The sequence below is a fragment of the Dasypus novemcinctus genome, chromosome X (assembly GCF_030445035.2).
Source record: "Dasypus novemcinctus isolate mDasNov1 chromosome X, mDasNov1.1.hap2, whole genome shotgun sequence".
NCBI lineage: Eukaryota > Metazoa > Chordata > Mammalia > Cingulata > Dasypodidae > Dasypus > Dasypus novemcinctus.
The window spans coordinates 27,797,599-27,824,615 of NC_080704.1; the positions used below are offsets into that span (position 1 = coordinate 27,797,599).

Consider the following 27,017-nt stretch of genomic DNA (forward strand, 5'->3'; position numbering starts at 1 on the left):
GGGGAACAAAATTGGGAAGAGGTCCCATTAAAATAAAACTTTAGGAATGAGAACAAAACAAAGTTGGAGGAAGAGATTCAAGTAGAATTGCCAGATTTAGCAAAAACAAAAACAAAAACCTCACTCAAAAACAGGAAGCCCAGATAAATTTGAATTTCAGATAATCAATTATTTTTTTTTAAGTATGAGTATCCCCCAAGTAGTACATGGGACATACTTAGACTAAAAATTAGTTGTGCTTTATTTTAAATTTAAATTTAACTAGGTATTCTGTATTTTATCTGGCAACCCTAGAGTCAAGGGAAAGAGGAAAGAGAAAATCACAGGCAACGTGAATCTTTTTAGTACAGGGAATCACTCCAAAGAAAGATTCTCTGGAAAGTACCTAGTATTAGATAACATACCCTGCCCTAAACGAGGGAAAGAACTTTCCACTAGAATTGGTTTTATTTTGTGATTGACAAAAAAGTAGGGTACCTTTCTTGAGTGTCTTGCTGGGGGCCCAGAGTTTAAACCAAATCCTGGCACATTCACTGCTTCCCAGAGAGCTGGGTGATAACAGCTCCCTAGGACAGTGGGCTTCTCCCGGTGCCTTGCAGTGACTTGCCTAGTTGTTGGTTTTCATGTGACGGAATTCTTTCTATAAACAGCAGTTGCCATTACAAGTATTACATTAGTCTCAGTGGGGAAAAGCAAGTTTGTCCTTCCCATGCATTAAAGCAAAAATGTCTAAGATTCACTCAAGGCGAATAAGGGTAGTTCCTCTGGAAGAAAGTCCACCGTGGCACACAAGTTCGGATTCCCTTTTAAAGCTCCACGGTTAGGCTCTTCCAATTCAGAGTCAGTAAACTGGATGCTTGGACTGGATTAATGAAAAGTCTGAGCCTCATTGTTTAAAAGAAATAATCGTACAGTTTCTGAGAATATAATGAGAATTAAATAATTAACAAAATGTTTCTAAATTGAGGTTTTGCAAGGACTGTTTTAATGATTTCTTATTTTTTAAACCAGAAGTATAGTTGCATATAGTTAAAGACAAATGTCCTTTAAACAGTTTGCTCTTAGAAGTAGGTAAATTCTATATCCCATATTTTTTGACACCATTAATTGCTTAGTAAGCTTTTCTTTCATAGAGTAAGTTTAAATTAAACTTTGCCTTAGCTCAGGTCTAATTATCACAAAGCCTTAAAGCAGTGAAGATTAAACTTTTTATATGTAAGCTGTATCTGTGACTTACCAACTGAATATGTAGAATCTTTTTTGATACTTTTTATGGCCTTATGAAACTGTCAACAGCACCAATCTGTATGCCCTTGGATGAGCCACTTAGCTGTGTAGGCCTCAGTTTCTTCTTTCACAAAATGAGGGGGTAGACCAGATGATCTCGATCTTCTAAGTTCCTTCCAAGCTCCAAAATGTAATAACTAAATTAAGGTATATCCATCTCTCAGAGATAGAGGACATAGAACAAATTACCTAGAGCTTTTCTTGGTAGTCATGTTTTTATTTTAATAAATAAAAGTAAGAAGAGTGTGGGAAAATGTTTTCAGTGACTTCCTGACCCTGTGGAAACCTTTCACTGGTAAAATAATCAGGGCCTGGAAAAAGACACAACTATCTAGAAAGCGATAACCTATAGAGGAGAGTAAGGTTAAAGGACAGAGTTGGTTACTGCAAGGGAAGTAGATTGTGCTGGTTGGGAACAAGAGATTCACCACTTTCCCAACCTCCTCCCAACCTCCTCCCACTGCCTTAGTACATTCGGTGCTGCCAGAAGCAACATTTTCTCTTTCATTTCCATAAATTCCAGAAAAAGCATGTAATGGCAGCTGTAAGACAAATCAAAACAAGGCCTAGTGCTGAGTGTTTCCACCCAACCCAATTCTGAGGTGGTTGTACATGGTGGTCTGTAGGTAAGCACTTTGAAAAGCAGGGTTCCTTCAGTCTCATTCATGCCAACTATTAATCAACTAAACCGAAATGCTTAAGATGCAAATCATTTGTATTAGGAACTCCTTTGTTCTTCCACACTTATTTGTGCACTTTATGAATAGTTGTTTTACAAATTATAAATGTATCTGAAAAAATTTCAATCACAGCCTCTTGCTAAGACTTTTCGACCTGAGATACTTTGCGACCATCTGCGCCAGTTGCTTGAGAAAGCGACAGCATGGGTGGTAGACTTGGAGTTGGGATGGCAGACCCAGACGTCAAGCCAGGCAGGTCACTTCAGCAGCCTTGTTGGGCCTCATTTCCTTCCTGCTCCATGGTTCTGCCTTCCTCACCAAGGGGACAGGAATCTGGTAGGAGCATACTGGAGGATTTTATGTGGATACACTGTGGAGTATAGTACACACTTGGGGAAAGATTAATGGAAACTAGTAATAAGAGAATCCAGAGAAGGAAAAGTTATAATGGAGTCAGTACCATAATTTATGTGGAGTGTGTATGGTATATATTTTGTAGCATAGTTCAGAATCAGTTCCAGAAACTTGGCAAAAAATTTACCCTCTGGGGAGTGGGGGTGTGGTAGGTGGATAATGACCCCTCAGAGATGTCCACAACCTAGTCCCTGGAATCTGTGACTGTTATTTTACATGGCAAAAGGGACTTTGCAGATGTGATTAAGTAAAGGATCTTGAAATGGGAAGATTATCCTGGATTATCCCAGTGGGCTCAATGTAATCACAAGGGTCCTTATAAGAAGGAGGCAAAAGAGTCAGAGTGACAGAGGGGATATGATGACAGAAGAAGAGGTTGAAACGATGCAGGAAGTCTCCAGAAGCTGGAAGGCAAGGAAATGGGTTCGCCCCTAGAAACTCCAGAAGGAATGCATCCCTGCCAACACCTTGCTTTTAGGACTTCTGACCTCCAGAACTCTAAGAGAATTAAATTTGTATTGTTTTAAGCCACTAAGTTTGTGGTGACTTGGTACAGCAGCAAGAGGAAACAAATACAGGGGAGACTCAGAAAGTGTTTTCTTTTTCTTTTCTTTAAAGATTTATTTTATTCATTTATTTCTCTCCCCTTCCCCCCCCCCACCCCGGTTGTCTGTTCTCTGTGTCTATTTGCTGCGTCTTCTTCTTTGTTCGCTTCTGTTGTTGTCAGCAGCACGGGAATCTGTGTTTCTTTCTGTTGCGTCATCTTGACGTGTCAGCTCTCTGTGTAGGCAGCACCATTCCTGGGCAGGCTGCACTTTCTTTTTTTTTTTTTTTTAAAGATTTATTTATTTATTTAATTTCCCCCCCTCCCCTGGTTGTCTGTTCTTGGTGTCTACTCGCTGAGTCTTGTTTCTTTGTCCGCTTCTGTTGTCGTCAGCGGCACGGGAAGTGTGGGCGGCGCCATTCCTGGGCAGGCTGCTCTTTCTTTTCGCGCTGGGCGGCTTTCCTCTCGGGCGCACTCTTTGCGCATGGGGGCTCCCCCACGCGGGGGACACCCTTGCGTGGCAGGGCACTCCTTGCGCGCATCAGCGCTGCGCATGGCCAGCTCCACACGGGTCAAGGAGGCCCGGGGTTTGAACCGCGGACCTCCCATGTGGTAGACGGACGCCCTAACCGCTGGGCCAAAGTCCGTTTCCCGAGGCTGCACTTTCTTTCGTGCTGGGTGGCTCTCCTTATGGGGTGCACTCCTTGTGCGTGGGGCTCCCCTACACGGGGGACACCCCTGCGTGGCAGGGCACTCCTTGCACACATCAGCACTGCACATGGGCCAGCTCCACACGAGTCAAGGAGGCCCAGGATTTGAACCGCGGACCTCCCATGTGGTAGACGGATGCCCTGACCACTGGGCCAAGTCAGCCACCAGAAAAGTGTTTTCAATTCAACCAGAATAGTTTGGTGAGCAGGTTGGGGCAGTGGCTGGTGGGAATGTTCAGAAAGTCAATACTGTACATTTTTAAATTGAGATCCTGCTATCAGCTGTACACTGTGCTAGGAACTGAGACCTCAGTGACAGAAAAACAGACATGGGCTCTGCCATTATGCAATGTATAGCCACGAGAACAAGCCAAAACTTGTTATTAATGAACTTCAAGTACACAATGAACTATGAAGGAGTCCTGCCTAGGACTATAAGAGTGATTAAAAGGAGACCTAGTCCATGTGGATGGTCAGAGATTTTCCTGAGGAAGTGATGTTGAAGACAGACCCTAAGGATGAGAATTAGCTATTTCAGGTTGGTGGGGGTGAAATGGCATTTTGGACAGAAGGAAGAGCATAGCCAAAAGCTGTCGGCAGGCAAAGGACTGCATTGTTATGAACTGAAGTAAATCCAGTGAAGCTGGAGCAGACAGAATAAGAGATAGAGTTGGACAAGAGGACATGGAGGGGTGAGTAGGAGCTACACTGTGCCAGGCCTTAGCGGCCATCAAAAGGGAGCTGCATGACCATGTTTACATATTTAAGGATCACTCAGGCTTTAGTAGGTGAATGAATGGCAGTGGGGGAGGGGCAAGAAAAGATGCTGAGAGACCAGATATAAGGACTCTGCAGTATTCCAGGGGAGGTGTAATGGTAGTCCTGCCCAGTATGGTAGCAGTTGGGATGGAGAGAAGAAGAGGGATTCAAGAGATTAATAGAATCCAAAGACTTGATGTTTGATGGAATGTGAGGTGACAGAGAGGTAGGTGTCAAGGATGATTCTTAGGTTCTTAGTTTAAACAGCTTAGCAGAACTACCATTTTCTAAGGAAGGGGACAACACTGGAAGAGAAGGTTTTGGGGGAGAAGGCCATGAGAAGCGCAATTTTGGACCCTTACAGCTTGAGAGGGTCACTGAGACATTCAAGTGGAAATGACGAGTATGCATTCGAATATTCAGGGGCAGGACATTTAAATTTGGGAGTCAGAATTTAAGTGGTAAGTGAAGCCATGGGGATAGTGGAGATTGCCTAAGAAGAGAGAAGCATTTCAGAAGAGTGCCTGGGAAACAGCTCTCAGGAATTCTAAGATGAAGCAAAGTAGCAGAAGCCTAAAAGAGAACAAGGAATAAAACCAGGAGGGTGTGGAGTCACTGAATTCAAAAGAGAAGAGAGCTTTTCTTGACAAGGAGTGTCCATGATGTCAAGAAAAATAAGGACCTGAAAACAGGAACTTGAACAGATATATTTGTACACCAGTGTTCATAGCAGCATTAGTCACAATTTCCAAAAGGTGGAAATAACCCGTGTCCATCAATGGATGAATGGATAAACAAAAAGTGGCATGTACATAAAATGGAATATTGCTTGGCCGCAAAAAGGAATGAAGTTCTGATGCGTGCAACAACACGGATGAGCATGCAACCAGCCAGACACAGAAAGACAAACATTGCAAGATTCTACTTATATGAAATATCTAGAATAAGCAAATTCATAGAGACAGAAAGTAGATTGGAGGTTACCAGAGGCCAGTGGGGGGGGGGGGGATATGGAATTATTGCTTAATGGGCACAAAGTGACTGAAGTCATGAGAACGTCTTCGTAATGGTTGGTGGCGATGCAAACACAATATCGTAAATGTAACTAATACCACTGAAGCGTAAGCTTAAAAGTAGTCACAATGGGAAATTTTGTGTTATTTATATGTTGCTACAATAAGAAAATGCATTTCATAAAGGACCAAAAAGTATCCCTTGGACCTGAAGATCATTGGTGACTTCAGCATGAAGTTGGTTGGGGGCAGAACCTAGGAATTCTCATCTCCTCTGAGGGTTTCTGGCAGATGTAATGAGAACAGGGTCTTCAGGAAAAGTCACATGATAGTGACAGGTGCAATGGGAAACTGTTGGGGAGAGGCTGGAATACGTGCAGTACCACCACTACCCAAAACACACATATACACACATGCCGCCCTCCCAGAAAGACAAAATGTAGGCGGTGGGCAGGACTCCAGGCCCCCTGGGCCTTAGCCATACCTCCTTGTATCCCTGTCACCTCAAGCCGGAGTTGCTCCTCTGTCACTCCCTCTTCCTCTTCGCTCTCTAGTCTGCTCTAGCTGCCATCTCTGTCTCAGGTCTTGGTCATTCTGCCTCTCGAACTGTGAGCTCTCTCTCTCTTCTCTCTCTTGCTTTCATTCTCCTGGTGGTGTTGGAGAGACTGTGGCTCCAAGGAGTCTGAGTCAATCAACATTTCATTCCAAGTGCTTCCCATCCAGGGTGTATGCAGTGGTTCTTCCTCAGAGACACGGCCAGTCCTGTGAGCAGACAAAGGACACCAGGATAGTTAGGTAGGCAGCTTCTTGGAGAGGTATAAGGCGAGGTTCCAGGTTACCCTCCTGCCTTATGAGAGGCCAAGAAGGCTATCGAAAGACACGAGAGTTGACTTGGTTTGAAAGTTTAAATACTGGCAGGAAAAAATGTTCCTATGTTTTTATTGTCTCCTGAAGCTTCATTTAGGCCTAATTCTGATTAAGTTTTTTGTCCATGACTGTGAGGTTTATACACAGGAGTCCAACCTTCTCCACTCTGTGAGGCAACATAGCATAGGAATGGAGACAGGTGTTCCTCAGGTTATGCTGCCAAAAAAACTTACCACAGACTAGAGTGATTTTCTCACTGAAACCAGAGCAACATCAGGAATGCTGAGAAGACAAAAAAAAAAAAAAGCTGTAAAAGAATGAAGCCATTTTGAGGGAAAGGACTAAAAGAAGAAAAGGGTTATACAAAGAGTATACAAGGCGAAACAGAATACAGCTCTGACTCATGCAATAAACTTGCTTTGTAAGGTAGTGAAAAGATAATTGGAGTAATCAGAGAGTAAATCAGAGTTCTTTATTTGAACACAAACATAGCTTTTATTTGTAAATTTTGGGGTAGTTATTGCCCCCCTTTCACTGTTTCCTTTCCCCTTCAAATTTAGAAAATATTCCCTCGAGTAAAATAAGATTGTTTCCCCTTGTTTCTTGAGAAAGTACTTGTCCCAACCCTTCCCTCAGGATCTACTGAATAAGTTAGTACTTGAGGAACAATAGCCGCGGGTGACTACACAGGCATCAATAAATAATTTAGTATTGTAGTCAGAGCTCTCATAGAGTCAGGAGATTCATGCCTTTTAGAGATCAGCTGAAGCCCAGGCCTCTGTTTTACAAATGAGAAACTGAGTGTGGAAAGGTGAAGCAATTTTCCCAAACTCACAGAACTAGTCAGGGGCAGATGCAAGGCCTGCAGCTCTGGGGTCCGCTGTCGCCGATGCCATGCTCTCACACTCGAGTATACAACAACAGCCCCCACAAGCAAAAGCTTACTGGGGCTGAAGGGTACCATCTCCAGTTCTCACAACAAACCTTTAAAGGAGCCTTCAGTACTCCCATTCTCCAGATGAGAAAGCAAACCTCAGAGAAGTTAGAAAACTCGCCTAGGACCACACAGTCAGAAAATAGCAGAATTCTTAATCTTGCGGGATGACCAAGTAGCGATTACCAGTGTCGACAGCCGATTTCACACCTCAGTGGGGATGGGTAAGGCCTGCCTAGTGGCACCAGGATTGCCAAAAGGCCCACCCAACCAAAACTGTCAACCCAGTCTCTTTGCTGTGGTGCCTAAAGTTTGCACCTCGAGTCGGTCCTAGAAAAGAGCAGTGTCTTGAGGGAATGTGGCACTGGAGAGTTGTTTTCTTGGGAAGTGGGAAGAAAACTGTTGAATCGAGGAGAACTTGTCAAGCCCAGTACGATGATACTGGACAGGTGGAGGCAGCGTGAAGGGAAGGGACTGTGAAGAAAGAAGTGCTAAATGGCAGCAGATGCTGCCCAGCTCAGAATTGTGTCTAGAATGAGACCAGCTCCTCAAGCCCCTCATTGGACTGAGATATTCAAGGAACTTGATAGTGTACATTTATAGAGTTTGGACAGGACACTAAGACTCTGTTATTTGGGAAGGTGATCCACAATTGCATAGAAGGAATCAATAACAATCCTGGATTCAGTATACACCGGCCCAGTCAGTCTTTCTTTTAAAAATTAATTAATTGATTGAATGATATGAACTATCACGAACCCAACATCCAAACAAAGAATTAAAGCATCAGATGAAATCATCTGACAATATACCAAGTCTTGAAGAGGATATGCACTAACAGGCTCTCTTCTTTATTGGTAGAAGCTTAAACTGGTGGGATAAGTTTGGAAAACAATTGGCATTATCTTTTAGAACTAAACCGTTCTCATATCTTACTATCCAACCATTCCATTGCTAGGTATATATATACCTGTCCAAAAATGTTCATAGTGGTATTGTTTACTGTTTGTAGTAGCACAAAAAGAGAAAAAAACAAAGAAGAGGGAAAAAAAAAAGAGAAGAAAAACAGAAAAAGAAAAAATTAGAAATGACCTAAAATGTGCTATGGCTACACACATAACATAAAATAAATCTTAATACTGAGTGGAAAAAGCTAGTTCCAGAAGTCTTCCTACAGCACAATACTCATTTTTTTAATGAAATTCAAAACAACCAAATGAAATCATTTAAGCATGTGTGATAAAAGTCAGAGAGTGATAAAATTCTGGGTAGTACACACAGCAGGCCAGAGCGCTAGGGAGTTGTCTCCCCCTTCCCAGGGGCAACCCTCAGCCACTGACGCATGGGAATTGGTGTACAAATATCCCAGCTTCCTTGCCTCTTGGGGAGGATAACTCTGAGATGTGCGTCTATGCTGTTTCCAAGAGTTCCCCAGCGGCGAAATGAAGCTCCTCTTACCCATGGCAACTTGCATGATAACAAGCCCTTTATGGGCTGTCTCCCCTGCTCCCCTGGCAGTATTTTCTGGCATCGTCTCTCAAATAAACGACTTGCACGAAATCTGCTTTGTGGCAAAACCAAACTAAGACCTACGCATATCTATGATCCCAGTGGTGGCACTTTGCTCTGGACACACAGAACCCTGGAAATATTAATGGAAGGTCTGTTCTTAGCATCTAAAGTGGGTGCTCACTTAGGTACTTTCACCGGTAATTCAGTCTTACGTGTCATCCCGATGTTAGCTTGGGTCCTGCTCTTCCGAGGGACCGAAGCAAAAGCATCCCATCCTGCTCCCATTCACTGCTTTGCTTTTTGTCCACCCTGCCCTCAAATCCCATAGCATCTGTCATCACATGGCATTCCCTGCTGTGTCGGTGTCCAATTCTCCCCTTCTTAGGAGATTGGTCATATTGGATTAGGGCCCGCCCAGTCCAGTTTGGCCTCATCTTAAGAAATAACATATTCAAAAATCCTTTTTCCAAATTCAATCTATAATTCTAACCAAATTTTCTTCTTGCTATACCTAAACTCATAGACAAAAACTTACAGGAATCTTTTGTTTTGGTATGGGAAAGTCTAGATCTTCAACCAGCACCCACTGAAACTCTTTCCAAGTTATGGTGAGAGAAAAAGGAAGGCAATGCTATGTCACTCTCACCAGCCATTTTTTGGAAACTTGGCATCAAGGACTAGGGAGGCATAGTTTTATTCATTGAATAAGTCTTGTCTGGGCAAAGTAATTCCAATTTTAGAGGACATGGGTACTGCCATTTTTGTGTTGTTGTTTTTTTTAAGATTTATTTATTTCTCTCCCCTTCCCCCTCCTCCCCAGTTGTCTGCTCTCTGTGTCCATTTGCTGTGTGTTCTTCTGTGTCGGCTTGTATTCTTGTCAGCAGCACCCAGAATCTGTGTCTCTTTTTGTTGCGTCATCTTGCTGTGTCTGCTCTCCATGTGTGCGGTCCAACTTCTAGGCAGGCTGCACTTTTTTTGCATGGGGTGACTCTCCTTACGGGGCACACTACTTGCACGTGGGACTCCCCTACGTGGGGGACACCCCTTCGTGGCACAGCACTCCTTGTGCACATCAGCACTGTGCGTGGGCCAGCTCACCACATGGGTCAGGAGGCCCTGGGTTTGAACCTTGGGCCTCCCATGTGGTAGGCAGATGCTCTATCCATTGAGCCAAATCCACTTCCCTTTTGTGGGGTTTTCGAGGGGCATCATTTCCTGTGCTTGTACTGACCGAGAGAAAAGCCTTGGCAACTGAATAACACCTTGAACAACTATCCAGTGTTGAATTTACTGGCTCTTCCATACTTCATGGCTCACCTTGGGCACGTTATTTAGCTTCTCTGAGCCTCAGTTTCCTCATCTGTAAAAATGTATAATCCCTTATGATACATGGGCTGTGCAGGATTGATTTGAGGATTAAAAGAGGTAACTGCACTTTACACAGCCCTGACACAAAGAGGCCCAGAAACAAATGTTAGTTACTGACCCACATCAACCAGAGTATAAGGGACACCCTGCCATATATCTAGCACAGCACTGTCTAAGAGATAAATAACATGAGCCCCAAATGACAGCCAAAGATGTAATTTTACATTTTCTAGAAGCCACACTTAAAAACAGTGAAAGAAACAGTGAAAGTAAATCTGGTAATATATTTTACTTAACCGATTTTGGATATCCAAAATGTTATTTCAACATGCAATTCATGTAAAATTATCAATGAGATGGTTTGCATTCTTTTTTTTTTCATGCTAAATCTTTGGAATCTGGTGTGAGTTTTACATTTCCAATACATTTCATTTCTGACTGACCACACTCCAAGTGTTCAAGAGCCACATGTAGTGAGTAGTACCTTATCGGGCAGGACAGATCTAGCATTCAAGACTGAGTCTCTTTAGATTTCGAAACCTGGCCTCTTCTATTCTGTGGCACATTTCAAATTTTGGGAGGAGCTTGGCCCCATTCCTGCTCCTCTTATACCACTAATATATTGTTTTCTCATATCAGATGATATAAGGGGCAGATTATTCTAGAGCAGAAACTGCTTTTCTTTTCCTCAAAGCTTTCAGGCCTCCAGAAAATTGGGGTAAGTGGAGGGATGGGGATAGTGAAAGGAGTTGGGGCTGACAATAAGACTCCAGCGGCTGAGGGAAGAGGCCCTCCCTGCAAACCTTAGCAAACCTCGGCTCCTGACCTGTTCTCTGTGTGTATTTGCTGCGTCTTCTTTGTTCGCTTCTGTTGTCAGCAGCATGGGAAACTGTGTTTCTTTTTGTTGTGTCATCTTGTTGTGTCAGCTCTCCGTGTGTGCGGTGCCATTCCTGGGCAGGCTGCACTTTCTTTCGCGCTGGGCGGCTCTCCTTACAGGGCACACTCCTTGCATGTGGGGCTCCCCTACGCGGGGGACACCCCTGCGTGGCAGGGCACTCCTTGCGTGCATCAGCACTGCGCATGGGCCAGCTCCACACGGGTCAAGGAGGCCCTGGGTTTGAACCTTGGACCTCCCATGTGGTAGGCAGACGGCCCATCCATTGGGCCAAGTCCGCTTCCCCCACTCCACTTTAAATTTTGATTATGGCCCTATAATATGTATGACTTCATAAAGGGTCCATTATTGCTTGAATTACTCAGAAAACTATTCTTGCCTTTGCCATTGATAGCTGCTGATAAGTAAAATAAATTGGAGTAGGTTTTGCTATTACTTTTGCTAGTTTTCAATTATTTAATAAATATTTATTGGGCACCCAAAATCTGGCTGGTATTTATGCTGGACACTGAGGATAAAGCAGTGACTAAGACAGACTTGGTCCCAGCCTTCACAGTGGCTTAAGTCTAGTGGAGAAGATAGAATTAATCAAATTATAAAAAAGTGTATTGAGTGTTATAGTGGGAGGTACAGTGGGTCAGGAAACCAGATACGAGGGGGAACACATCTACTTTATGAGCAGGGCCAGCCTCCCTTAATGTTTAAGTGACAATTATGCTGAGATCTGAGCATGAGGTAGAAGGAATAGGGAGTTGGGTTAGAGTGCATAGGTAGGGCAGCGACTCTCATGTTTGAGCATACATCAGGTTCACCTGAAGGGTTTATATACTAGTTAACTATTGCTGTGTAACAAATGGCCCCCAAACTTAGCAGCTGGAAACAACAAATATTACAACAAATCATGAGGCTTTCTGTGGGTCAGGAGTCCAGGAGCCACTTAGCTGGGTGGTTCTGGCTCAGGGACTCTCATATCAATCAAGGTTTTGGCAAGAGCTACAGTCATCGCAAGCTCAACTAGAGAAGGATCTGCTTCCTGGCTCACCCTCATGGACCTCTCCACAGGGCTGCCTCACAACATGGCCAGTGGCTTCCCCAAGAGCCAGTGATCCATGGCCGGGGGGCGGGGAGGCAGAAGTCACCTTTCTGTAAAGGTCGCCTTTATTTTTTAGAACAGTTGTAGATTTATAGAAAAATTGAGAAGATAGTACAGAAAGCTCCCATATACCCTGCATCCAGTTTCCTGTACTTTTTTTTTTTTTGAGGTACGGATCAAACCCAGGACCTTGTACATGGGAGGAAGGTGCTCAACCACTTGAGCCACAATGTAAGATGTACTTTTGACATCTTACATTAGTATGTTACATTTGCTACAAATAATAAACCAATGTTCATCCAGGTAATTAACTAAAGTCCATACTTTATTCAGAATCCCTTAGTTTTTACCCAATATCCTTTTTCTGTTCCAGAATCCCATCTAGGATACCACATTACGTTTAGTTGTCTCTCCTTAGGCCCCTCTTGGCTGGGACAGGTTTGATGTTTTTGATGACCTTGACAGTTTTGAGGAGGACTGGTCAGGTATTTTGCAGGACTGAAGTCATTTTATAACTTAATCTCTGAAGTGAGATCTCATTACTTCTGCCATACTCTACCTGTGAGAAGTGGGTACTAAGTCTAACCCACATGCAAGGGGAGGGGAATTAAACTCTACCCCTTAAGAGCAGGAGCATAAAATAATTTGTGGACATATCTTTAAAACCCACATAGCTTATTAAAACAGGTTGCTAGGCCCCATCTCTAGAGTTTCTGGTTCAGTAGGTCTGAAGTGGGCTCCAGGAACTAGCATTTCTAACAGGTTCCCAAGTGATACAGATGCTGTTGATCCAGAAACCTTACTTTGAGAACCACTGGGAGTGAGGCCAGTACAAGACCACAATGTTTACTTATTTTTTTAAAGATTTATTTCTCCCTCCTGCCTCCTTGTCTGCTCTGTGTCCATTTGCTGCATGTTCTTCTGAGTCTGCTTGTCTTCTCTCTAGGCGGCACTGGGAACCAATCCTAGGACCTTCCAGAGGTGAGAGAGGTGCTCAATCTCTTGTGCCACCTCAGTTCCCTGTTCTGTTGCATCTCTTATTGTCTCGTCTCTGTGTCTCTTTATGTTGCGTCATCTTGCTGCGTCAGCTCTCCTGCGTGGGCCAGCACTCCTGTGTGGGGCAGCTTTCCACTCAGGCCAGCTTGCCTTTACGAGAAGGCCCTGGGCATCGAAACCTGGACCTCCTATATGGTAGACAGGAGCCCAATTGCCCGAGCCACATCTGCTTTCCCAAGATCACCATATTTTAAAAGTTCCTCAAGATCTATTTCTCTCAAAGTACCGAAATCAATCCACTTGATTTAGCTTCTGGACTTTCCCAATTATCACAAAACTATTAGGTAAAACTACATATACTGCTGTATAAAAGAGGTATAACGATACCTTGTGTTTATATTGGATATGTTTTATTTTATTTGATTGTCACAAGTACCAGTGAGAGACGTCAGGCATCTTTCTCTGACATAAAAAGGAAATGGGAGGAGAGGAGACAAGATGGTCGCTGAGTGAACTTGCCTTTGTGGTCTGTCCCGGGAAGAGACAGCTGGGCGCGGTGGCAGGTTCTCCAAGGCAAGGCTTTTTCGGGATTTTTGCAGGGCAGAAGTGTCGGGACATCGATTGGGTGGAAAGTGAACTTAACCAACAACAAGTAACTAGAATAAGAAGAAAAAAGTGACAAAGAGAAGATATAACACCTATGTAAAAATAACAGCTAATTAACCTCCAAGAGCAGACAAAGAAGCTAAGGAACTGATTAAATCCGTCAAAATAAAGAGATGACCAGAAAGCAACAAAAATCTACAAACCAAACCAGTAATCAGGAAAACATGGCTGAATCCAATCAACAAACCAATAATCACGAAGGGGAGCAAAACTTGGCACAAGCAATGAAAGATCTCAGAACATTTATCACCGACAAATTTGACGAAGTAATGAAAGAGGTTAACAACATGAAGACATCACTTGGAGGGGAAATTGCAGACATACGCAAAAACATAACAGATATGATGGGAATGAACACCACATTTCAAGAAATCAAAAATACACTTGCAGCAAATATCAGCAGACTAGAAGAGACAGAGTAGAGAATTAGTGATGTGGAAGACAGTACATCAGAAATCAAACAGATAGTAGAAGGGGTCAATAAGAAGATAGAAAAAATCCAATTAGGATTTAGGGACCTGAATGACAATGCAAAACACTCAAACATACGTATTATAGGCATTCCAGAAGGTGAAGAGAAGGGAAAGGGGTCAGAAGGAGTGTTGCAGGAAATAATGGCTGAAAACTTCCCAAATCTACTGAAAGAGACAGATGTACATATCCAAGAAGCACAGCGCACTCCACAAGTCATAAACCCCAACAGGCCCACCCCAAGACATATACTTGTCAAATTATCCAATGCTCAAGACAAAGAGAAAATCCTAAAAGCAGCAAGAGAAAAGAAAACCATCACATACAAGGGAAGCTCAATTAGATTAAGTGCTGATTTCTCTTCTGAAACCATGGAGGCAAGAAGGCAGTGGTATGATATAGTCAGGGTACTAAAGGAAAAAAATTTCCAACCAAGAATACTCTATCCAGCTAAACTAGCATTCAAACATGATGGAGAGTTCAAAATATTCGCAGACAAACAGAAACTGAAAGAGTATTCCAACAAGAAACCTCCCCTTCAAGAAATTCTAAAGGGAGTTCTGCAGGAAGAAAGGGAAAAACAGGAAAGGCAGAGTTGGAGGAGAGTATAAGACCAACAACAACAAAAAAAAAAGACAAAAAAAACAAACAAACAAAATATGACAAACACAAATCCAATCAAAATATGGCTAACACAAATAATTCCTTGATAGTAATAACACTGAATGTCAATGGATTAAACTCACCTATCAAAAGATTCAGACTGGGACATTGGATAAGGAAATATGACCCATCCATATGCTGTCTACAAGAGACACATCTTAGACCCAGAGACGCATGGAGATTGAAAGTGAATGGCTGGAAAACAATCATACAAGCTAACAATAACCAAAAAAAGGCAGGAGTAGCTATATTAATATCAGACAAAATAGACTTTAAATGTGAAACAATTGTGAGAGACAAAGAAGGATACTACATTTTAGTGAAAGGGAAAATCTGTCAAGAAGATTGAACAATCATAAATATCTATGCCCCTAACAAGGGTGCCTCTAAATACGCCAGGCAAATGCTAGAAAAATTAAGTGAAAGAATAGATACATCTACAATTATAGTGGGGGATTTTAATACACCACTATCAACTCTGGACAGAACATCTCAAAAGAGAATCACCAAAGAAACAAAACATCTGAATAGTATATTAGAGGAGCTCGATCTAATAGACATATATAGATCGCTACACCCAAACACAGCAGGATATACATTTTTCTCAAGCGCACATGGATCATTCTCCAAGATAGATCATATGTTAGGCCACAAAGAAAGGCTGAACGAATTCAGAAAGATTGAAACCATACAAAACATTATCTCTGACCACAGTGGAGTCAAGCTGGAGATTTGCAAGGGACAGAAGCCCAGATTTCACACCACGATTTGGAAATTAAACAGCACACTCTTAGAAAAACAGTGGGTCAAAGAGGAAATCTCAAAAGAAATCAATGACTACCTTGAAGCAAATGATAATGATAACACAACATACCAAAATTTATGGGATGCAGCAAAAGCAGTACTGAGAGGGAAGTTTATAGCCATAAATTCATATATCAAAAAAGAAGAAAGAGCAAAAATTGAAGAACTAACTGCACATTTGAAGGAATTGGAAAAACAACAACAAAGTAACCCAACAGGAAGAAGAAGGAAGGAAATAACAAAGATAAGAGCAGAACTAAATGAAATAGAAAATAAGAAAGCACTTGAACAGATAAACAAGACCAAGAGCTGGTTTTTTGAGAAGATTAACAAAATTGACAAACCTTTAGCAACACTAACAAAGAAAAAAAGAGAGAAGATGCAAATACACAAAATAAGAAATGAGAAAGGCGATATCACCACTGACCCCACAGAAATAAAGACTATCATAAGAGGATATTTTGAAAAACTATATTCCAACAAAAATGACAATCTAGAGGAAATGGACAAATTCCTAGAAACACATAAGCAGCCCATATTGACAAAAGAAGAAATTGATGATCTTAACAAACCAATCACAAGCAGAGAGATAGAATCAGTTATTAAAAATCTCCCAACTAAGAAGAGCCCAGGGCCAGATGGCTTCACAGGTGAATTCTACAAAACATTCCGGAAAGAACCGACACCAATCCTGCTGAAACTATTCCAAAAAATCGAAACAGAAAGAACATTACCCAACTCCTTCTATGATGCCAACATTACCCTAGTACCAAAGCCAAACAAAGACATCACAAGAAAGGAAAATTACAGACCAATTTCTCTAATGAACCTAGACGCAAAAATACTTAACAAAATACTTGCTAATCGTATTCAACAACACATTAAACGTATTATACACCACGACCAAGTGGGATTCATCCCAGGTATGCAAGGATGGTTCAACATAAGAAAATCAATCAACGTAATACACCATATAAACAGATTGAAGAGAAAAAATCACATGATTATATCTATTGATGCAGAAAAAGCATTTGACAAAATACAGCACTCTTTCTTGATAAAAACACTCCAAAAGATTGGAATACAAGGAAATTTTTTGAACATGATAAAGAGTATATATGAAAAACCTAAAGCCAATATTGTTTACAATGGAGAAATCCTAGACTCCTTCCCTCTAAACTCAGGAACAAGACAAGGATGCCCACTGTCTCCGCTCCTATTTAACATTATCTTAGAAGTACTTGCTCGAGCACTGAGGCAAGAACCAGAAATAAAAGGCATTCAAATTGGAAAGGAAGAAGTCAAAATTTCATTATTTGCAGATGACATGATCCTATACATAGAAAACCCTGAGAGATCTACAACGAAGATTCTAGAACTCATAAATGAGTTTAGTAAAGTCGCAGGTTATAAGATCAATGCGCAAAAATCAGTAGCATTTCTGTACACCAATAATGAGCAAGATCAGGAGGAAATCAAGAAACAAATACCATTCACAATAGTAAATAAAAAAATCAAATACTTAGGAATAAATTTAACTAAAGAGGTAAAGAACTTATACACTGAGAACTATACAAGATTGTTCAAGGAAATCAAAGAAGACCTGAATAAATGGAAGACTATTCCTTGTTCATGGATAGGAAGACTGAACATTATTAAGATGTCTATCCTACCAAAACTGATCTACACATTCAATGCAATCCCAATAAAAATCAACGCAGCCTTCTTTAAGGAACTAGAAAAACTAACTATGAAATTTATTTGGAAAGGAAAGAGACCCCGAATAGCCAAAGACATACTGAAAAAGAAAAACGAAATTGGAGGAATCACACTACCTGACTTCAAAACATACTACAAAGCTACGGTGGTGAAAACAGCATGGTATTGGCATAAGGAGAGACACATAGACCAATGGAATCGAATTGAAAGCTCTGATATAGAACCTCACATATACAGCCACATAATATTCGATAAAGCCACCAAACCCTCTCAACTGGGAGAGAGTGGCCTATTCAACAAATGGTGTCTGGAGAACTGGATAGCCATATGTAGAAGAATGAAAGAGGATTACCATCTCACACCTTATACAAAGATCAACTCAAGATGGATCAAAGACCTAAATATAAGAGCCAAGACCATAGAAACCTTAGAAAGCAGTGTAGGGAAACATCTACAGGACCTTGTAATAGGAAATGGATTTATGAATATCTCACCAAAAGCATGAGCAGCAAAAGAACTAATAGATAAATGGGACTTCCTCAAAATTAAAGCCTTCTGCACCTCAAAGGAGTTTGTCAAGAAAGTAAAAAGGGAGCCCACACAGTGGGAGAAAATATTTGGCAATCATATATCTGATAAGAAACTTATAACTTGCATATATAAAGAACTCCTATATCTTGAAAATAAAAAGATAAACAACCCATTTTAAAAAATGGGAAAAAGACTTAAACAGACACTTCTCTGAAGAAGAAATACAAATGGCAAAAAAGCACATGAAAAAATGTTCCAAATCTCTAGCTATCAGGGAAATTCAAATCAAAACTACAATGAGATACCATTTTACACCCATAAGATTGGCAGCTATGAAAAAAACAGAAGAATACAAGTGCTGGAGAGGATGTGAAGGAAGGGGAACACTCATCCACTGCTGGTGGGAATGCAGAAGGATCCAACCATTCTGGAGGACAGTATGGCGGTTTCTCAAAAAACTAGCCATAGATTTGCCATATGACCCAGCAATACCACTGCTGGGTATATACCCAGCAGAACTGAAAACAAGGACACAAACCGATATATGTACACCAATGTTCATAGCAGCATTGTTCACTATTGCCAAAAGTTGGAATCAACCCAAATGCCCATCAACAGATGAGTGGATCAATAAAATGTGGTATATACACACAATGGAATACTACTCGGCTGTAAGAACAAACACACTACAAACACATGTGATAACATGGATGAATCTTGAGAACCTTATGTTGAGTGAAGCAACCCAGACATTGAAGGACAAATACTACATGACCTCAATGATATGAAATAAACAAGCTGCCCTAGATAGCAAGAGACTGAACGATAGGCTTACAGGAAATCGGAGGGTGGAGGAAGGATATGAGCCGATGTCTGCAGGGGTGGAATTTAAGACGAGATGGTGGTAAGTATGAACACAAAGAAGAGATAAAAGGGGGGCAAGGGGTTGCCTTTGGTTGGGGCTTTGCGGGTTTGAGGGTGGTTGGGGAGGGACGGATGGGTAACATTGCCCAAAAGTGGGGAGAGGGAGGGGTAGCATATGAACACAGGAGAGGGTCAGGTGTTGGTGGAAAGTAAAATGCCGAGAAAATCATATCAAAATATAATAAAGAGGGTTACCTGTTTAGAATGCTCGGAGGGGAGGGTCTGATGCAGGACGGGCTCCTGGGGAATGTCTAAATGCTCATTCTGCCACAGTGGGTGACACCATGGGGTAGAAACCCAAGTAGTGAGAGTGGGGGTGGACCCACATCCTGGGGAGGACTAATGCCATCAAATAGAGGGAACTGCTCCCAGGGCATTGGGGCAGTTGAGCAAGTTAGGCCCTGAACACTATTCCATCTATCTCTGGAGGTGGCTCCTCAGGAAACGGAGGTTGGCTGTCACTGTGGGCACCAAGGTGGAAGGGAAAATGGACGCTAAATGTGTGGAACCAAGGTAAATGGGGGGTAGGAGAGGAGTTTCTTGAGAGTACACAAGGATGGATATAAAACATGTAATATTACACCATAACATATAGGAGATGACAGACTGATAATGTAAACCATAATGTAAAACATAGGATAACTAAGAATGTAAAGAACTGTGTATCCTAAAGTATGCACCATAATGTAAGCACAGATGTCACCTTGTTAGAAAGCTAATGTCTCAGACTCTGTACATCACGTTAAGTAAATATGATGTGAATAGGGTGTAAGAGTATCGCTGTGGAAGGAAAAAGGTTTTGTGGTGGATGTATGGGAGTGCTGTATATTATATATATGCATTGCTGTGGTCTAGGACTCCTGTGAAGAGAAGCTGAATAATTAGGGGGGGGAAAAAAAAAAAAAGAAAAAGATAGGATGTAGAATTTTTTCAAGTCAACATTCTTTATCTAAGTTTTTTATCTAACTTTATCCAAGTTCTTTATCGAACCTTTAAACCCATCGCTATATGCCATTCCCTAGTAAGGGACCATGACATTATATTGGGCTTCAAATTTCGGGGAGTTCTGGATCACAGAGTGTTTCAACAATGGCAATGGAGGGATACTGGTATGGGATACCAATGACAGGTGATATATGGCTGACAGGGAGCTGTACAGAACATATGTCCAGGGTGCATGGTAATGTTTGGATATACTCATAGTGGCAACAATTAAAAACCACAGCAGGGGGGGTACTGGGTTCCTGGCCAGTGGTGATCTGTCGTGGTCCCTAGGGGAGCAGCGACAGTCTCCCAGGTACAGCGGCGGGGACCGGGAGGGAGTGACGGTTCAACAGTGAGCCCCTGATGCTAATGACTATGCTTGTGAGCTGATAAGCCTAAAATAAGAACAAGGCCTAGAGCAACATTGTGCCTGGGAATTTCCTCCTGTCAGCCTTCATGTTACTCAAATGTGGCCAGTCTCGAAGCCAAACTCAGCATGTAAATGCAATGCCTTCCCCCCAGCGTGGGACATGACACCCGGGGATGAGCCTCCCTGGCACCGAGGGACCACTATCAACTACCAACTGATGATGCAACTGGAAAATGACCTTATATGGAAGGTTCAATGCGGATCAGCAGAATATCCCTGTCTACATAAAATAACATGACTTTAAAATGCTGTTTGACCTAAAGTAAGGGGGAAATGGAAAGGAGAAATGAGTTTATATGGCTACGAGTTTCTAAAAAAGAGTCTGGAGGCTGGCAGAAGGATTGCCCTCATGCACAACTGAGCAGAGTCAGAGAGACAGATAAAGCAGATACAACCCCCAGATATTGGTTCCTTTGAGGGCTAAAGAGACCCATGGGAGTTATGGTCATGGCCGATGGGGTTAACTACCAGGTCAGATGGCCCCTCTTTGGAAATGGTATTTATGTGTGATGAATCTGGACTCAGATGGGATCTTCCTTCATAAGACTTTCATGCTAATGTGCTGGAGGTGCAGTTAATGTTGGGGTTTAAGATATATTTAGGGGATTTGAATCTCTGGACTGACAATGTGATAGCCAGGTCCTGAGCCTCAACAGACTCCAGCACCTACAATCTGATCTATTGGACTTACCACACTCAGCTAAGATGGAGTTGAAGAAGGACAACCACCACACCATGGAGCCTAGAGTGATTACAACTGAAAGTGGGAGGATTGCATCCAGCATCCATGTGGAATCTGAGCCTCCTCTTGACATAGAGGTGCAATGGACACAACCAATCCAATGTCCACAGAGAAGAGGTGGCATTGGATTGGGAAAAGTGGACATGGTGGCTGATGGGTATGGGGAAAGGCAGGAAGAGATGAGAGGTGGAGGCGTCTTTGGGACATGGAGCTGCCCTGGATGGTGCTTCAGAGGCAATCACCGGACATTGTAAATCCTCACAGGGCCCACTGGATGGAATGGAGGAGAGTATGGGCCATGATGTGGACCATTGACTATGAGGTGCAGAGGTGCCCAAAGATGTACTTACCAAATCCAATGGATGTGTCATGATGATGGGAACGAGTGTTGCTGGGGGGGGGGAGAGGTGGGGTGGGGGGGTGGGGTTGAATGGGACCTCACATATATATTTTTAATGTAATATTATTACAAAGTCAATAAAAAAAATAAAAAAATAAATAATAGTAAGTTTTAAAATTTAATAAATTTTTATTTTCCTTAAATCAAAAAAAAAAAAAGGAAATGGGCCACAGAAAGGCTGTGACTTGTCTGAGGTTACACAGCTAGTTGATGACAGAACCAAGCTTAGGATCAGGTGATCTGAGTGCTGGCCCAGCACAGTTTTCACTATACCTGCCCTTTCATACTACTCCCAACTTATAGGACTTTGCCACCTTTTGGAGAAGCATCAATAAAATTTGGTCCATGAAAGTTCAAGTAATCAAATCAACAGAATGCATAGATTTAAAGTTACATTTTGTGCAGCAGAAAACGAAGGCGTGAAAGAGGTGATTTGCAAGCTCAGAAAGAATAGCAGTGCTTTGTTGCTTAGGTTGGGAAGCACTCCCTCTCACCAAATCAAACTTCCTGCTCACAGACTACCACAACGGCCAGCAATTAAACACCACCTCTGGGTGGCACCTGAGAAAATCATTGGATGAACTGCAGGCCACAGAGATCCTCCTTCTCTGCCCATGCACACCAGGAGCTGGTAAAGCTCCCGGTTCAAGTGGCTGTTAGTATGTCTTTTTTTTTGGTTTTACTTTGAATGGAAAATACATAGTCGTCTCCGTACCACCACCAACCTGATCGAGATGGACTTGAAAATCTGCACATTCCAGAAGACCACTGGAAGTCTCTGAGTAGATGCATTTCTTTTCTTTACATCCAGAGAGTAGAGATGCAACTGTTTTATGAAGCAAAGAACTGGATGCATGAATGCCTGATCAAGGCACTCAAGCTAAATAGCTACACACCAAAACCTCATTCAGTGAGAAAACCAGTCCAATCAGACCAAAGGATTGGCTTCCAGTTACATTTTCACCTTTCCTTAAAGAACATTCTACCTTTAATTTTAGGTGAGGTTGACACATTGCCAAATATAAAGCCAAAAGTCGGCGGAAAGGCTTAAAACAAGTAGTATCTCATACATTCACATTAGGAAATAGAGGTCATATGCCGAGCCCTGAGTTCAGATTCACTCTTACAAAGGCAAATACTCCACATGGTGTACGGACAGAATCCTCTTTAGAGGTGGTGGTTGTGGTGGTTGTGAAGCAGGAAACAGAGTCGGGGAGTTTCCGACTAATCCTGTCCTATGGTGGTGGCGGGGCATGAGAGTGTCAATGACTTTACATTTAATCGATCCAACGCTGTGAGTGCTTGTGTGTGTGTGTCACAAGAGTCAGTGGCCTTAGAATCGACCCTGCTCAACGGCGATAGTGTTGGGGACATGATAAAGAGGTAATGACCTTCCAATTAGTCCTGTCTAAAGGTGATAGGGTAGCGCGGGGGCCGGGGGACACAGGGGGCCACGCAACAGAGAGGCACTGTGACTTCGGGATGAAGCCAGAGCAAAGGTGTTGACGCAGGGGGTGGCGGAGGGGGGCGGAGAGAGCACCGCAGCTACGAAACAGAGAGCCGGTGATCTAACAATCGTGTCGCAACGTGTCGGCGCGGGACGGTGGCGGGGGTGGGGCCGCGTGGGGGAGAAGGGCGCCCGCCGAGCAGAGGCAGTGGCCTGACAATCCAGCCGACCCCAAGGCGGCGGGGGGTGGGGGTGGGGCATGAAACCGAGTCGGTGAGTTTCCATTTCATCCCGTCCCGGGGTGGGGGTAGCGGCGGTGGGGCAGGAAACAGCCAACAGAATTCAGTACGAACTAGAACATGAAAATTCAAGCGTCAAGATACGAAGAACACCCTGAAGTGCAACCGTCGGCGGCTCGCAGCGAAGGCCTCGGGAAGAGGTGCCTCGGCGGGCGAAGGGCCCTGCGCGGCGCTCAGGCTCCGATTCCGGGCGTGGGCTCCGGGCCCGTCCGCACCTAGGCCCCCCTCGCGCGCGCGGAAGCCCCACGGAAAGAGGCAGGCGGGCGGTCACCGCGCCGCGCCGGGACCCGGGACAGGCCGGGCGGCGGCGGCCAATCAGCGGCCAATCAGCGGCCAGCGCGTGCGGACGGCCGCGCGCCCTTCGCGCCCTTCGGCGGCCCCGGCTCCCCTCGCGCGTCGCGTACGTGCGGCGGCTGGCTCCGCCCCCTGGGCGGGGCCTGGGAAAGCCGCGGGCGGCCGGCGGCGGCCCGGGAGCTGCTGCGGCGGCTGCACCCGCGGGGCCGAGGCGGAGGCCGGGCTGCGCGCCTGGCGGACGTGGCCGACCCGCGCCCCCTCGGCTGCGTGGACCTTTGCGGCCGGCCCGGGCGTCCCGGCGGGCCTGTGAGCCGCCCCGGCGAGGATGCGGCTGTTCCAGTGGCTGCTCAAGCAGCCCGTGCCCAAGCAGATCGAGCGCTACTCGCGCTTCTCGCCGTCGCCGCTCTCCATCAAACAGTTCCTGGACTTCGGTGAGTACCGGGGCCGCGGGGCAGGCCGGCCGTGACGCGGGGCCAAGTCCGTGGGAAAGGCGGGCGGGGCTCGGGGATGCGGGGGGTGGGGGGGACGCTCCCGGGGGCTCGGGTTGCGGGGCGCGGAGGGGCAGGGGCTGGCACCCGCACACCTGGCCGGGGGCGGAACTGGAGCACCGTCCCAGACCACCCCTATCCCGGGCGGGACTCCCCAAACGTGCCTTCGTTGGCTCCAGTGGACCTGACACAAACATCCCGGCCCTTGAAACTTCGCAGCGGCATGTGAGTGGCTTCTTCATGTTTTCGTGGTTCGGTCGTTTTGGTTGGGTAAGAGCTGTTTAGAAACGCCTGGAGGTCGAAATGAATTATGCAATGACGTTTTGTCCCTTCTCTGAGGTGCCTGCTGGGTGACCGGAGCGGCGGGGCTGGAACGGTTGTCCTCATCTTGTTAGGTTAAAAAACTGTTAAGAGGCCTGGACTGCGAACGCCTTAGATGCCGCGGAGGAGCGGACGCGTGGGCTTGCACCGTCAGCGCAGGGTCTAGCACAGCCCCGGTCCGGATGCCAGCCCTGTCGCCGTTGCCTCGCGTTTGGTGCACCACCCACCTTCTCCCCTGGCGGGTGGGCTGGTGGGTAACTCCCACCGATTGAGGTGGGAGCGCAGGCCACCCGACCCTGAGCTGCCCGAGGCCTAACGCCGGTGGGAAGAGACCCCACCACCTCACGTTTAGCAGACCCTGTTTCCCCGAGTGGGGCGGATACTCGCGTTGCTGAACGCGAGCGGGAGCGAGTTGTGAAAACCCCTGAGAAAGCGCACACCCAGGTCTCAGACTGGAGCTCGGCATCCCGGAGGACAAATCGCACCCAGCAGCAAAGATGGTCTAAGATCCCAAGGGAAGGAACAGAAGGGGGGGGTGCCCGATTCTTATATGGATTTATATAAATATCAAGGGATGCCATTAACCTGTCAACTGGGCACAAAAACTCTTTTAAGTGTGGAGTAGGTAGACTGTTTGGGGAAGACCAGATAGGCAAAATGTGATGTCTGTGCTTTCAAAAACTAGCAAACAAAAAGTGAAGGAAAAAAAAAAAAAACTAGGGCTGGGAAGAGAGTAAAGACCAAATTCACTTTTAAGGAACCAGTTTGCCAGAGAAAGACGATGAAAGAGATCAAATTTAATGAGAGGTGGATCTTTGCATCTTAAACTTCACTCCCAAAAGCTTTTCAGTACTTTTACTCTACCATTACTGGCAACTTGTGTGAGGGCAGCTCCTGGCTTCGAAGTTGAGAAAGAAAATGTGCAGTTGCTATAAATAGGCAGGCATGCTTTCCATCTCTAATTTACAGTTTTGGAGAAGATTCTGAAGGTACCAACTTTTCATTAGGGTAAACTGAGACAGGTTATTTGACAAGAAAAAGAACCCAGAAACTTTTGATTCCTTCCTTCCACCCTCAAAATTGAACTCATAGCTCTAATAGCTTGGCCAAATTTTGGGTTAATTTAATTCTATAGCAGCTAGTATCTATCCATGTTAATAGGTGTCTTGGCAAGAATGTTATTTGAGTACGAAAACCACAGCAGGAGATAATGTTATCATGGAAAACCTATGGGATCAGTATCTGGAAACAAGTGTTCTAATTCTGGCTCTGCCACTAACTCATGGTGTGACCTTGGACAAGTGACTTAACCTCACTGGGGCTAATTTTTCTCATGAGTAAAATGTGTTGAATGTATCTGGTCATCTCTAACATACAGCTCCAAAACTATATGATTGTAATTTCAAAGGAAATGGGATGAGCTTTTTTGTCGTTGATTTTTTAAGTGACCAAATCTTTTGATGGGTTATTTCCAGTAAAAGGCTCCTGACCTATTTTGGGAGGGGTGGCAGGATATGTTCATCTAGGATAATGGCAGAAGCATAAATTTAAGTGTTTTCCTTATAAGGAAGGTCATAGAAGAGCTACATATAATTACAGTGGAATTTGCTAGGAATCACAAGCCTGGTTTGTAACCCATTAATCAGGTGGCAATCAGCCTATCTTTAATGACATGAAAACTAAAACAGGGAAATTGTCACGCAAAGGTCATCTCTACCTCTCCCTTTCTCTTAGTTCTTTTAGCTTGAGAGGAAATTCTGTTTTGGCAACTGATGTGGGAGTTTGAGAATGGAAGTGGGGATATTTTTAGGGTGAGGGGGAAGAGGAGTAAAGAGGCAGCATGCCCCTTTATGAGAGAACGCTGCGGGGGAGCGGGGGGAGGGGGGGGGATGGCCAACGCCGATGCTTAAAAGACCAGGTGGGGAGCAGCAGCAGAATGAGTCAGTGAAGCTGGGCCAGGTAGGGCCGTGGCAAATCCCCCGGTGTAGGAGAGGTACCCACTCCTCAGTTGCAGCCGATTGGCACAATTTGATGTTTTAAAAGACCTGTGGCTCAAACAAAATAGATGGAGGAACTACGTTGACCCACAGGCTGCCAGTTTATGAACTTTATGACTTTCTCCCTGGCTGCTTTACAAACGGATATAAATTTTCCACTAGAGTTAACTCAATAGCGACCTAAAAAAAAAGACAGACAGAATATTTTTTATGTTTATAGTATTGGTTATAACGATATTAACAAATCGTTAGTTTCTGTGGCCACGGAAATAGCTTCATTACACTAATGGTATCCCACTTAAGTAAATCAGGAGATTTTTTTTCCTCTTGGTTTAGAGTGAGGGATAAAACTGATAAGTTACTTCAGGAGCAGTGATTTTATTTTATTGACCTTGGTGCTATTGACGTTATGTGGCCCAGATAATTCTTTGTTGTGGGAGACCGTCCTATGCATTTTAGGATGTTTAGCAGCATGCCTGACCTTTGCCTGCTAGATGCCAGTAGTACGTCACTCCCTAGTTGTGACAACCAAACATGTCAGCAGTCATTGCCAAATGCCCCCTTTGGGGCAAAATCACCCCCTGTTAAGAACCAGTGTTTTAAAGGATTTAGATGAGTGATTTTCATGCCTGGGCCCTATTCCCGGAATTTCTGATGTAAACGGTCTGGGTTGGGGTACAGGGTATCGGTATTTTTTGAAGATCCCCAGGTATTCTAAAGCAGCATAACCAGGGTTGAAAACCCTTAATTTGATGATCTTCTGAA

General features: G+C 44.1%; 1 protein-coding gene across 2 annotated transcripts in view; it reads left to right on the forward strand.

Annotated features, from left to right (window-relative positions):
* The first annotated feature begins 23,602 nt into the window (after window positions 1-23,602).
* The window catches only part of PDK3 (pyruvate dehydrogenase kinase 3), a 74,443-nt gene continuing 71,028 nt past the window's right edge, over window positions 23,603-27,017 (forward strand). The window contains exon 1 of one of the 2 annotated variants that reach the window (XM_058291202.2): window positions 23,603-23,877. In XM_058291202.2, coding sequence (XP_058147185.1) covers window positions 23,772-23,877 — 106 coding nt within the window. In that variant the 5' untranslated portion in view covers window positions 23,603-23,771. Of the gene's footprint in view, window positions 23,878-23,973; window positions 24,160-27,017 lie in introns of those variants that run through there. The other variant, XM_071213236.1, reaches the window with a different exon arrangement.